Here is a 14,384-nt window from a genome sequence, read left to right on the forward strand (position 1 = left end):
ACTGGACATAATTTCTTATCTGAAATATTTTAGGTAAAAAAAAAATACACTTACAATGTAATAATAATAATTAAATAATATCAGTAATAATAATAATAATAATCAGCAGCAGCCATGCTGTCAGTGATTCTCAAAGTATACATGGAAGCTGAGCACTTTTAATCTTTGTTTAAAACTAGCATGTGTAAGGAAAATAACGATGTTTAGAAATAATATCACAAGTCATATTTTTACAAAATAACTTACGTCGTGGAAAGCGGGGTGGGTTGTCATTAACATCAGTCAGGGTGACAGTTACAGATGTAGTCCCTGATAATCCCCCATTCTGTCCAACCATATCCTTTGCTTGAATAACTAGTAGGTATTGGTCCTTGGCTTCTCTATCCATATTTGGAAGGGCAGTCTTGATAACACCTGCAGTAAGACAAGATATGTCAATGGGCACACGTTACCATGAAAGTTGCGTTTGCCTTTAAAAGGTAGTAGCAGATCAATGATTACAATAAGAGAGGAAAGAATTCATTTCAACACTGATATCAGTTTTTACTAGGAGTTGATCTGACATACTACAACCTTATTTTAAGAAGTCACCAAAGCCCACCAATTTTTATTTAGTATTATATTCTTTGGTTAATGCCATCCATGACTGTTTTTTCCAAATATCTTCTCTCTGAACTGTAGACTTTATAGTGTCTTGGGTAACACTCCCTTCCCTGGAAGATATCAGCCTCTTTGTTTGATTTACCACTCTTTTAGAGCTAGGAACAACAGAATATTCCACATTCATTTTTAAGATTCCAAGGTCAAGATTAATTTCACAGTGTCTTGAATAGTCATTCACATAATCAGCTCTTACTAATACTGATATCATTCCACACTCCATGTATATATGAAATTATCTTACTTTACCAGGTATTTGCTTTAACAGTACTCACTTCTGTAGCATTAGTGTAATTAAGAGACTTTTTATTTATTAATGGAAATAGTGTAATATCTGAAGTATTTCTGTTATATCCATTTGATGATCTGCATGCAATTTGTAATTGATTGATTTGAAATGAAAACCGAAAGAAAACTCCTCGTCTTATCCTTTCAGTTCTGTTGATATAGATCAGAAAATAAATATGCCTTCTTAAAACATGATGACTTTATGAATATTTCATGCTGAGTACAGTACAGCCGCTAACTCTGATTTCCAGAGACACAGCCGTTTACTCCACCAGCACTTAGTGTCAGCAGCAAAAGAAACATAAACAAACTAAATAAAAGAGAGGCACATTGGGACACATATCTCTTCATCGGATATTTGTTGAATGTTTAGTTAGAGTTTTATTTCTTTCTTCCTTTATGAATGCAGGACTTGTCATTAATCATTTCTCATTTCACAAACAGACTGTCTGGCACATTTCACTCATTTTACAAGACATGTTAAAATAAAATTAACATACACTTTCATAATGTTATTGTCTATACATTGTTTTTTTCTGGCCTGCTTGTTTTCCTATAGTAGCTAAATTGCCAGGCAATGTTTACCAATCGCTTGAAAGGTAATTATCAGATACACAAGAAATTTGAGTATCACATCAAAGTGAAAATGTATGCAAACATTTTAGTCTGATTCTTTAAAGATTTTTATTTAGCAGAAACTGCTATGGTACTGTTCAAGGGCTGTCTGCAGTCATTATTACAATATACATTGTACATGAGGAGAGAGAAAGAAAACTACTATAAATCATACTTAATGTGGGGAAAAAGAAAGTGTTATATATTCCTGCTGAGACTGGACCTGTTGCAATATGAAAATAATTATAGTGCTTATTTCCACAAATTTAAGTATGGCCTTTGCTGTTTCCTATAAATGGGGTAAATAGTTGTTTCTCTTTTGTCTCAATTTATCTGTCTCTGAAATGAAGATTTTAACTCTTCTCCATGTTGGTGTAAGTGAAAGTTCAGACATCAAACTGAACTGAGCAGAGTGAGAACTTATTTTCCTGCTCTATGAAATGATACAGTAGAATGGATAATGTTTATTAAACCAACAGAGCATTATAGGTTATATCTTGTTGTGGCTTAAAATATTCACAAAATGTCATGAAATTAGTAAAAAAAATGTTCTCCCAGTAATTTGATTTGAAAGTGGTAGTAAAACATTGTATCAGATAAGGATTGGAAGCACAGTGCTTTCTTCTTCAAACTAATAAAGAAATGATATATTTCCCACAAAAAAAGCCTTTCAGTTTAAAAAGTAGAATGGAGAAGTGATCATGCCGTAAACCTATAGCTAAGGAAATCCAGCCATGTGACATTTAGATATTTCTAAAACAAACATCTGCAAAAAAACTTGTTCACAGCATCTTGAAATTTTCATTTATCAGAAAGACAGCACCAGGCAGCAGACCAGGGAGCTGTCAGATTGACAAGATAAAAATTCCCATTCCAGCAATGTCTGCTTATCACATACCTCAGGTGTGTGGTTTTCATAATCTATTCTGAACAATAAGAGATTAAAAGATTAAGAAAATCCAAATGTATTCAATTAACTAAGAGACCACATTAATAAGTTTCTAGCAAGTTTTAATGCACATTTTCTTTTTTCTCAGCATTACTGTAGAGAGTTTATGGAAAGTTACCTGTTTTTGGCTCCACAGAAAAGTAAGGTTGCCCTTGCAATATGCTGTAAACCACTCGAGCGCTGTTGCCATAAGTAGGATCATCTGCATCAGTGGCTGTCACTTGAACCACAGAGGTACCTGCAAAATGTTTAAAGGACTATTGTACATAAAAGATCAAAAAATCTGAACTACATGTATCCAACATGCCGTGCCAATATGTATCTGTAACAGTGTGAGGTGGCTTCTTCACAACTATTTATCATTTCCATTCTGATTCAGCTTCAAGTAGAAGGTCATCTTTGTAAACCAGTAATATCAGCTATTACAGAGTTCCGTCTTCCCAAATAGTCTCAGCCTTTGACTCACAGCAATAAAAAAAATCTCACTCAGTAGCTCACCATCTCTATCTCTGCCTTTGGTTAGTGGAGGGTGTGTGAGTAATATTTCTTAAATGATGGTGATGCCTAAGATATGCTTAAGTAGGAAATGTAATGATAGTTTCCCTTTGAAGTCTGCATGCTAAAATTGTAACAAGTAATTGGAGATTCAAATATACATTCATACAGAAGTACTATATCTTTTGAAAATTGTATACATATATATATAATTACTTTTAACCTATAAAATTGTTTACCCTATTGTAAAGAGATGGCTGAACAGTTTCTGTAAAATAAAACCAAACAAAACTGGTGAGAGGTGTCTCTAAATTCCTTTAAAAAGTATTAATTTCTTTCAATAATCTGCAGTATTTTAGTATCAGTTGTGATAATAATCTGCTGCATAAACATTTCTTAAGCAAGAAATGTCTCTGTGTTGACAGGAATAAGAAAGCAAAATGTCTAACTGGCTAGAAAGAGAGATATATTTTGTGAGGTTATCATGCTGCATCCAGCTCCTATTTGTTATGTTCTCTATGTCAGTTCCCATTTGTTTTGTTCTGTACAACAACTACCATAATGTATGCTGAGAGCAGGATGAAACAATACTTGGGAGCCAGGGTCTTGGCCATGGTCACCACCCTTTGATAGCCAGAAAGGATTTTTTTTTCTCACTGGCAGATTGTCTGGAACATTGAGACCTTCCATTCAACAGCCCAGGGAACCATTTAGAGGTTAAGCTGAAAATTAATAGTGTAGCAATTTGGCAGACGCCCAGTAAAGTTCTTCAAGAGAGGATCAGATCCCTTCATAAACTGTGTTTAGACACAAGATTAGAGAAAAACATTTGTTAAAGAGAGTGTTCATTTTCCAAATGAACACATTTTTTACATGCGAAAATAAGAGCAGCAAGTCATGACATTACACTATAAAAATAAGCTACAATAGCAAATGGCCAGGGTGAACTTAACATAAGTTGTATTCTGGTCAGCTTTATTAGGATTTTTTCATGAAGTGGGTGGCACAAAGTTCTGAAATTCTCCATGTCTGACGTAGTATGATCCCCACCTATTTTCCTCAGCTTTTTTAATTCTGTTAAGCAGACAATCATAAACAGATCCTGGGACCAGGCTGAAGGCTTGGAGAGTCAGAGGATTAAATGCAGCCCTCCATAAAATGGTACAGATTACAAACGACGGGACCTGCTTGAATGAATTCTGACCAGAAAAGATCATTCATAACATAACTTTATTCACTTAAGTTATGGCCTAACTAACCTATATTCCTGGTCTCTCTTCCTGAAGTATCCATGACAAAGTATTATTATTGTAATTCTATTTTAAATGCAATTTTTCTCTCTTGTGAACTATCTAACATTTTTGGACAGGGAAAAGGTTATTCTCAACCTGAAATTTCACATGCAACTATTAAGTAGATGGAAATTTTAAAAAGAAAATTGGTAGTTAATCCATCAAGTCATTTATCAGTTATGGGACTTAAAATACATCAATTTTCTGTTCACCAATAACTGAGAGCTTTGATTCAGTATGTCAAACTGATTTTATAGATTACCCTATAATGTAATTTCTTACAGGAACCTATTTTAAACTTGCCAGAGTCCCTCCAGCTTTTGAGTACAAGGGTATCATAATGACTATTTGACATCCTGTGTTCTTTGTGAAAGCCGGGCTTACCACATTTACAAAGTCCCTAAGCCCTGCCAATGAAGCTTACAATGTCTGCAAATATTGGCAAAAGTGCTTATAAACCTCACACACAGTTATATCTCTGCTCCTTGCTCTTGTTGCTTTCAAGGACTCCAGACCAATACAAGATCAAAGAAATCACAGGCTCTGCAACCTTAACACAGACATTTTGGAAATCCTGCAAGCTAGAATTGCTTGTTTGCTGTAAGAATCTATTGATATAGCAAACAAACCCTCCACATTCCGCGAGATGAATAAAGTCATTATCTGAATCTCTAATTGGCTCTCTCCTAATACACATAGGTCCTTTAGAAAAAGAATTATTTTAGGTAGAAACTCTAATACTAAATCTTTATGCACTCACCCCACTGGAGTGTAACCAGCAACTAAAAAACAATGACACTTTTGTAGTCCCTTTGTGATAATCAACTTCTCTCAAACCTCATGGGGGAAAGATCTTTTAAAACAACTGCTATTGTCATTATGTCTTTACCAGTTGCACCCAAAAAATTTGAGCTTCCGCAAGTTCATGCCAAGAGGGAGAATTCAGCACAATATATTTTTTAAAAAGAATATGCAAGCTAATATAAGGTATGCTAACTATGTGAAAAGCTCTACATGTAGAAAATCAGTTCGAAGGAAACATAATGCACGGAAAGATTAGTATGTGAAGATTTCCAGAGATTTTTCCAGAGAAAGCAGATTTTTCTTGAAGAATAGGAATTCCTTCAGAGGACAATCACTGCAACACAGAGCTGTCATAATTTTTCTTGCAAGAGATTGATGTAAAATGCATACGCTTATTTTCCTTAAAAAAAAAAAAAAAAAAAAAAAAAAAAAAAAAAAACACCAAAAAAAACCACCTTCCAGCCTCCAGGTTAAAACAAGAAGTCTCACAGTAACTGTGCCACAGCAGTATGACGCTTAACTAAAAGTAGTTTGGTGCATTTTGAACATATCCAGAACCAACATAAGCTTACGGAGTTCCTGTTCATTTGTTTGTTACATTTAAATTGTAACTTACCATTCAACCACCATAACAAATAAATTACAGAAAAAAAAAAAAAAAAAAAAAAAGAAGTAACCAATAAAGCTCTACGGATTCTTATGGTCTTATGGATAGTAAATAAATGTATAGATTGAGGAAAAATGGGTAGTTGCATCATAATTCCAACTACATCATCTTAGAAAAGGAGAATTTGTTTTCCTGCACTGAAATTAAATTTTTCTTTTATTTGTGAACACTTTGCCCTACGTCATAACACAGGCAGTGAACTGTCATACCTGAGTCCAAGATTAGGATTCATAGGTAATGTGGGACTTTCAAAAAATGGCACCACATCTTCATCCAACAAAATGAGTGTCCTAGTATCTTGTTTATGGCAGCGTTATTCAGAGTGCTAGGCTGCAGGTGTAAACAGGTCACTAGCTCTGCTTCAAACTTTCATTACTGACTTGTTATAACCCATAGCTTCACAACTACAACTTTAAATATTTCTTAACAGTTTGTGTATCTGCTATGAGTTGAAAAAAAATAAAATAGGGGCTATTTACTGAAAAAGTGTCTTTCACTCTCAGATATGGATTCCTCTATATTCCTATATTTTACAAATATTATTTTCTAGAATTACGTCTTTGTAACAAAGTTTCAGTATCAGTTCATTAAAAAGAATTCTATGTGTAGCAACTTCATAAACTCCTCTGCAATTGCAGCAAATACTGAGGGAAAAAACTGTGCTGTTAATCAAAGGGCGTTTCACATATTTCTTTATTGATATTAACTAATACCACACTGGATTTTGTGTGGCTGGCACAGACTTCTGCTTTTTTCCAGAATGTTTAAGCTATCAATTTTAACCTAGCTTTTAACAGTAGTCTGAGAACTTGACCTATTTAAGTTCTAATATTAGGGCAAAAGTGAGGGAAGGGTTTTTGCAGAGAGGACCTTAAATTTAGGATGTTTCTTGTACTTTAATTTACCCAAGTCAAGACTCAGCAACGTTTCCAACATTGCAGAGACCAACTTTTTTGTGAGAGGGTCAGATAAAGGTAAACTGGTTGCTGAAGTTTATTTTGAGTTGGAGATCCTTCAAAGGGATCCTTTTTAAATCTCTGAGTTTATTGCTTTAGAAACCTCTGCACAGAGCTTTTAAAAAGCTTGCTAGCAAGTTTTGTGGTATTTTACCAAAGTTTTTTAATTAGTTTGCATGAGAGATGCTTGTGCTACTTCCGGTTTTAACATTGGTGAAATCATTTAAGGGAAAACTGTTTTCTAAAATTAGATGAACTTAAAAAAAATTTTTTTTTTGAAACTGCACCAACCCTTACCAATTGAATTATAGCCACATTAACAAATTCAAAATAGACCCTTAAAGGCAATAAGTTATTAAAGGCATTGACTGATATGAATTAGTGATGTGTAATATGTGACAGCATCATATTTCTACTTGATATCAGCTGCTACTAGAAATATCAAACACCTTTATTATCAAGTTATCCATAGTAGCTGCTTATTCTAGGCAACAGCCTAGTCTGGTTCTGCTCTGTACTAGCTGGTATTTCTGTGCTTCTGCCACTGGCCTTCACTCAGAGCTGATGCAGTAATGCCTCCACAGCCTTTTCCCTCCAGGAGTATGAAGGGGGAGAGACAGCACCTGGAGGCAGGTTCTACTGTCTTCACCTCCTCTCTCTCTTCCCACAGCCTCAATAGGTTGCCTTCACTTGGGGACAAGACCTAAGACTAGTTCCAGGGCAGTAGCAACATCAGATAAAGTGAAGCAGAGGGGGCTTATGACCAGAGAGAGACACTCTTCCTTCATTCAGGCTCTCAAAAACCACTACCCACTTGTACCAGATTAAGCATGACATCAAGATATTTTTTTTTTCTTTTTTTCCTTTGGTACAGATCAAATGTTTCTATCTATCTCAATGAGAAATAATAAATGTGGCACAAATGTGGTTACCCTTATGCTGAGTAACAAGCAAAGCTGTTGGTATGTCTGGAGAGTAGAGAGAGTAAACAAAACCAAACCTACGTTGGGTATTGGAATTTTTATCCTAAATTCCCTTGGCTATAAGCCAAACAGACCCGTATCTCACATCAGTTATTTTTTTAGTCAATATTACAGGAACACTTTTTTAATAGTTCTTTAACTAAAATTTGTAATCTTTTTGTTTGAAATATAAGACTGCTAGATTTTTTAAGAGACATACTTTAAAAAAAAGCCCTATGATTTTCAGACAGGCTATATCTTTGAGGGTTTTGCTATGAATAGATTTACAAGCCATCAAGATATTTACCCTATTCAGCATAATCAATATAATTGGACCTGACCCAAATATAATTTGAACCTGACCCGAAGCCGTTTCAAATAACAGAAAAGATTTACTTCAATTAGCCTTAATGTCCTAAAGTATTTGTCACATGAAATACAGAATCATTATACTTGCATTGCTACCCTTTGGGTTACAGGTTATAGTCCTAGCTTTATAGTTGATTTGGGTTTATAATCCTGTGATCTCTTTCATTTTGTGTAATATACAATTAAAAATCCTTGTCATGGATATAATTTTAAACAAAATAGGAGAGAGATACTGTGTTTCTTCTTAATATTTTATGAATGTTCTGGGTGATTAATTAAAAATCATGTTATATGAATTAACTATGAATCTATGTGATGTAGGACAAGTGCCACACAGGCATTTCATGGTAATCCTTAATTCATTAACAATGCAGTATTCAGTAGCTGCGTGATACAAACCATGAAGATATTTAAAATATACAGTTTCAGGAAGTTCGTGAAGATGAAACTGCCTTTAGTCAATACATATTTCAGCGAGTGCAAAAGTCTCCATTAGTGATTTTGCACAATATTCCACCTAAGTTAAATATGTATTTGGTGTTGCAGTCTGAATGGGAGAGAATTTCTTTCAGTCATTTTTGTGGTAAAGATTCATCCAAATATGCAAAAGCAGCGCATTTTTAAAGATAGTCCTTATGTTCTCCACTGCACACTATGCACTCCCCATAGATTGATTCACAATATATTTTTGGAACAAATGGAGCATGGATGAGGGGTAGAGGCATGGATTTGTGTGTGTAGGTAAGTAGTAGCTGTCCATATGTTAATATGCCAGAACAGGTCAAGACAGAGGTAACTCATGGAAAAGGGAAATGTGGAGATATTGCTCTTCAGGACACAAGACAAAGGTGTAAAAATCTAATCATTGCTGCACACTGCAGCTCACTTAAATAATCTAATTCTAAAACAAAACACCAATTAAAAGAACAAACAAACAAACAAACAAACAAAGATGTATTTTTCACAGAACATATTTTTGGAATGCTGAGTATTTAGGTTTTATGGTCTTAGATTATCCCTGTTTTTCCAAAGTGCAGCAGTAAGAAGTTCTTAGCAGTGTATTTTGACTCATCTCCTCCCTGATGCTCCTCAAAAGCTATGGTGTCCATCTTTCTTTCCAAGGCTACTATTGCCTCTTCAGCCATCCACATAGTGTTTGAGTGACAACGAACAAATGCCAAGTAGCAAATGAGAAAGAGTATCTATGCTCACTGCTTAGTAAGATAAATAAATCAAAAACTCATTAGCAATGTTTTACTCATCTCTGATTGGCTCCTAAGCTGAGTTTCAAATATAAAAACAATGTTTACTAATGGTTGCTGCAGGGCACTTAGGCAGGAAAGATTCTTTTTTCCTCTCCAGCTCTAATTTTGTGGCATTGTTTGATGCCCAAAACCACAGGAGACGGTATTGAGGAAACTACAGAAAATTCCATCTGGGCAGTCTTATTGTAGGAGTATCAAATTTTGATATGATTCAAAATCAGTCAAGCAAAGAAAATCCTAACTTCAATCACCATCTCTTAACCTGAAGTGAGACTTCCTATACACATATTTCCACTGAGGTAGATTCTTTTTTTTTTTTTTTCTTTAAGCTTTATGCTTACATTTTATAATTTCATGTTAAAGGAAATTTTAATGAAATGCCTCTGGGCCAAACTCCAATCCAGTCTATATCAGTCAGCTTTCAAAGGAACAGTGGCACCTGACAATAGATGAGCATTTGGTCTCTTTAAAATGAAGAGATAGTGGATTTGATGTTGAAATTCTTCCCTAATTCAAACTCAGGGAAAACTAGCATTTCTTCTTTTCCAACAGAGGATCTGTTTAGAGGATGAAGCCTCTAAAAGACATTCTTCTCTGATTCCACTGGAGTTTTGACACTCTCAAATTGTACTCCAGTCTGTGCTGCTTGCATATATTTCCTAGAGAGCTGAATTTTCAGTATTAGAAAAGATGTACAGTAAACTGTTACTTATATATGCAACACAACAAAAAATTTATACTATGCACTAGCAGGAATTTGAAAAGTTTTTTTAAGAACTGATTTTATCTGAACAAACTGATATATTATCACCTCTGAGTACCACAGCACAGGCGTGAAATTTATTATTGTTAATGAGAATTACAAAACAAAGCCTCTGGGCACTGGAATGAGAAATACACCATAACAGGCTTATCTGAATCCCTACATACCTATTTGAGTTTTACAACATTTTTGAAAGGGTAAATACTTAATCTAGCATGTTATTTCCAGTTAAGTCTTGAAATATCTAACTGTTGCAGGTGTCTCATAGATAATTAAGTAGCTTAGTTCAATACAGAAAAAAAAATAATGAAAATTTGTAAAAGGCAATAGGAACAGATTTCCCACAACACCAACAGTGTATTTTGCACTTACCCACAGGAGACATCTCAGGAACTCCAGCAGTGTAAGGACCATCCAGAAATTTTGGCTCATTGTCATTGATGTCCTGAATCTTAATGACGAACTCAGATTCTGGTTCCACGGGTTTATTAGTCAGCCTATCTAGTGCTTGTGCTCGGAGCGTGTAGTAGGCCTGCTCTTCTCGGTCCAGCCTCTTTGTAGCATGAATATCCCCTGTGTTCTCATCAATAATGAAAATGGAACTTGCCCCTTCGCCTGACAAGATGTATTTGATTGAACCATCTCCTTTATCAACATCAGAGTGAAGCTGGTGAAAAATTGATGAGAGATGAGATTAACTTACAAGACAGTCAGTGGCATGGAGATATGTAAAAATAACTCTTATGTCGAGCAGTAGTACATGAAATTTTATTGTTCTTGGAAAGATAAGCTGAGTGTTTATCGTGCACAGTATACGAATGACCATTAGAATCTGTCAGCTTGCTCTTTTGAGCAAGATAATTTCATTCTTTCCTCCAAGGAATCTCATTTTCAAGTGCAGTTGATGTTGTCTTATGGTCTTTTCATAGAGAATTTTACAGAGCCACACATACACACATGTGCATATATTATTATAATGATGACTTTATTTCTACCTGAATTTAACTACATTGTTGATTTCAGCTTATTATCCTACTGAAGGGTAAGACTTCAAGTAAATATCACTATAAACTTAATGTCAGTATGTATTTACTCCTGCACTTGTATAGGAAAAAACATACTGATTTTATACTTTCTACAGTGCAGAGCAGTAAAACATATCAAATGAATTAAAATGGGCTGGTTGATAGATTTCTAACTACTATCTAATGGGCTGGTAACTTCACTTCCATATCTTGTTTTCCATGATCTAACTTTGTGGGTGAACAGGATTGTGGAAGAAGCAGAGACCAGAAGAAATAGAAGCAGCAGGAACACCAGCAGGGGAAGGCCCGTGAGCAAGTCCTAATGACACATAACCATAGAATCATAGAATCATAGAATCGTCTAGGTTGGAAGAAACCCTTGGGATCATCGAGTCCAACCATCTACCCTACTCTACAAAGTACTCCCCTACACCATATCCCTCAGTACCACATCTAAACGTCCCTTAAACACATCCAGGGACGGTGACTCAACCACCTCCCTGGGCAGCCTGTTCCAATGCCCGACCACTCTCTCTGTGAAAAATTCCTTCCTAATGTTCAGTCTAAACCTACCCTGTTCGAGCTTGAAGCCGCTTGAAACCAGTACCTAACGACCCTACTGATTGAGGGCAATTCTGCCCACCTGGCAGTTGGGGGTTGCAGGGGTGTGTCGGTTGGGAAAGAAGATACATTAGTACTATATAAGCTGCCTGTTGTTTATAATAAACGATTCTGGTTGTATCACCGACCTGGGTCTGTGCCTTCATACGCTACATAACTTCAGAAAAATGCAGGGCCTGAGAAAGACCAAGAATTGTCCCGGCACTGCCTGGACTACACAGTATCGAAAGTCAGGTACAGTTTCCTTGTAACAGCACATAACAAATGTACTCCAATAGATCCAAATGTATCTTCCATTGGAATTGGAAGACTGATTTACAGAAAGAAACTTCCGTCTTCATCACACAGGCTATTTTAAGTTACAGAGCAAAATTCCACAGGTTTTTGTAGCTCTTTTTTATGTCTTCTGAGTCTCATCTTCCTGTTGCAGAACACAGATTCAAACAATTCCCATATACTTTTCAAACTTATATCAGAAATGTAATTGATCTATTGATATCAATTAAAGTAACACACACACTTGATGTATTTAATATGATACAACTGAAAAGAACATCAGTAAAATTCAAAGTACTTGCTCGTTTGTTAAAATGTAGATTATTACTTATAAATAGCCGAGGACAATGTTAAAGATGTTCCAATTCTTTATGTGTCTTATCTACTTTGTACTTCTACTAACTCCATGACATGTTGAGTTGGGAGGTAACTCAACTGTCATCATCATCATAATTTCCTCCATATTTTTTTTTTTTTTCTCTCAGCTGGGAGTATCACTGAGATAGTAATCACTTCCAGAATACATGCAGAAAATTGCTATCTCAGGCATAACTTAGCACAGCTGCAAAACCTTTTCCTATTTCAGCAGGGAAGTATTCGTGATCAGTTTTGAATTTTTCAGCTGGATAAAAAGCTGCCTATTTCTTACACATTATTTCACTTACACTGCCTGGATATCTTACGCTTATGCAATTACAGTGCACTCTCTCTCCCTTTTAAGACAGAAATGGAGCCTGAGCTTTGGACTGGATCAAAAAACAAAACTGGGATGTATAAATCAGATTAGCCATGTTATTTCAAAATATGGCTTCTCCCCATCCTGCTGCTACCTAACTCCTGAGACACCTAAACAAGCCTGAAATGTCTTTGGTAGAGTTTCCTGAGCGTTTAAAGTCCTACTTCTCAGAACACTCAGGAATAGTCAATGCTGACACTGTGGGCAGATCAAGGTAAAATGTATCTCCCATCCAGGCTCTTTCAAGATCCACAGAAATACATATTCCTCAGCCCTGATGTCTGGGAGTTTATTCAATAAACCATACCTCTGTTCACCTCATAAATCTGGCAGCTGGAACTCTTGCTGCTTTTCCAAACTTAACTGGAGTAGTACCCATCTTCCCTACAAATAAGCAGTGGGACTGTGCAAGTAATAATATGACAATTTATTTTTACTTTTTTTTCCCCTCTTCTTTTTCTAAGACCCAATTCAGGGTGTACAAGTCTCCTATGTGCTACAGAAGCATTGTGTGAATTCCCCTACACAGTCAGAATCCTATAGTCTAGACTAAATGCTGAACATCACATTACCCAACAACTGAAGTTATGGGATAGAAAGATTCAATGTCTTTGTCTTCTTGAAGTGATTCCGTTTTCTCCATATTCCATATTCTAGCAGAGCACTGCTCTTTCTGTGGCGGCTGGGACTCTCCTACTCTCCCTGTAAAAGTTCTTCCACCTTTGATGGCATACTTAAGGATGTGCTACATGAGAAAAACGCAGGTGACACCAACATAACCAGCAGTTTATCAGGTAGAGCAGTTTTCTGAAGGTTAGAGATGTGCAAGTAGATCTCTTCAGGAAGAGAAGAGAAGGGATTCCATGTCTCAACTTGCTGAGAGCAACATAGCGCTCACATCTGGGTCCCATGCTGCAGGGCTGCACAGCCTCCCTTTCACCTTGCATTTAGATCCAGCCCTATCTTGATTAACTTTCTAGCAGTGTTTTGAAAGAAAAGAGACCTTCAGGGGAGAGGCCAGAAGTGTAAATCCTCAAAGATGCACCGAGTAAGGCTTTCACATCCCAGAGAAAGAATAAAATCTGTAGCTTCAGCATTTCGCTTTTGCTCACTCAGTGGCTCATTGATTAACACACTGTTTTTTAAAGAGTCCCACTCTGAGGTCCATAAATTTCCTCATGGATTACACCACAGTGGCTGGTGCCCCGAAGTGAAATGCTGAACAGAAGCTACTTTTTGGAAAGATGCCTTGGTAGAAAACTGCAACTGCACGGATTAGTAAAGTGATTACAATGACCTTTGTTACTCCAAGGCTGAAGTTCTGGGAGAGCAAACTTTTTTTGTATCTTTTATTGAAACTTTGTTCTACTAAGCCTTTAAAAAACAATGCTGGCCCATACTCAAGTTAGTAAAGCACTGTTCTCTACCCACTCAACCCCAGGAAGGTAATATAGCTCAAGATTTAGCTTATCTTTGGCACATTAGTACAATCAATTCCATGTAAAAGACTCTAAAGAACTTTTTTCAACATTTTTATGTGTATTTTAGTGTCAATCTGAGATAATTTTAAAGTACAATACAAGAGAACAATGCAAAAATAAACTAGGCGGACAGAATAAAGATGTATGTTTGGTGCAATTT

At 35.9% G+C, this 14,384-nt stretch overlaps 1 protein-coding gene across 2 annotated transcripts in view; it reads right to left on the reverse strand.

The window, feature by feature from the left end:
* CDH7 (cadherin 7, type 2) overlaps nt 1-14,384 on the reverse strand; it is a 72,486-nt gene that overhangs the window by 31,522 nt on the left and 26,580 nt on the right. For both annotated transcript variants that reach the window (XM_014938707.1, XM_014938708.1), the window contains exons 2-4: nt 10,458-10,752; nt 2,631-2,750; nt 247-414 (exon numbers count right to left, since the gene is read on the reverse strand). In XM_014938707.1, the coding sequence (XP_014794193.1) occupies nt 247-414; nt 2,631-2,750; nt 10,458-10,752 (583 nt within the window). The remainder of the gene's footprint in view (nt 1-246; nt 415-2,630; nt 2,751-10,457; nt 10,753-14,384) is intronic.

This window comes from Calidris pugnax, unplaced genomic scaffold, assembly GCF_001431845.1.
Source record: "Calidris pugnax isolate Ruff unplaced genomic scaffold, ASM143184v1 scaffold13, whole genome shotgun sequence".
In the NCBI taxonomy this organism is placed as follows: Eukaryota; Metazoa; Chordata; class Aves; order Charadriiformes; family Scolopacidae; genus Calidris; species Calidris pugnax.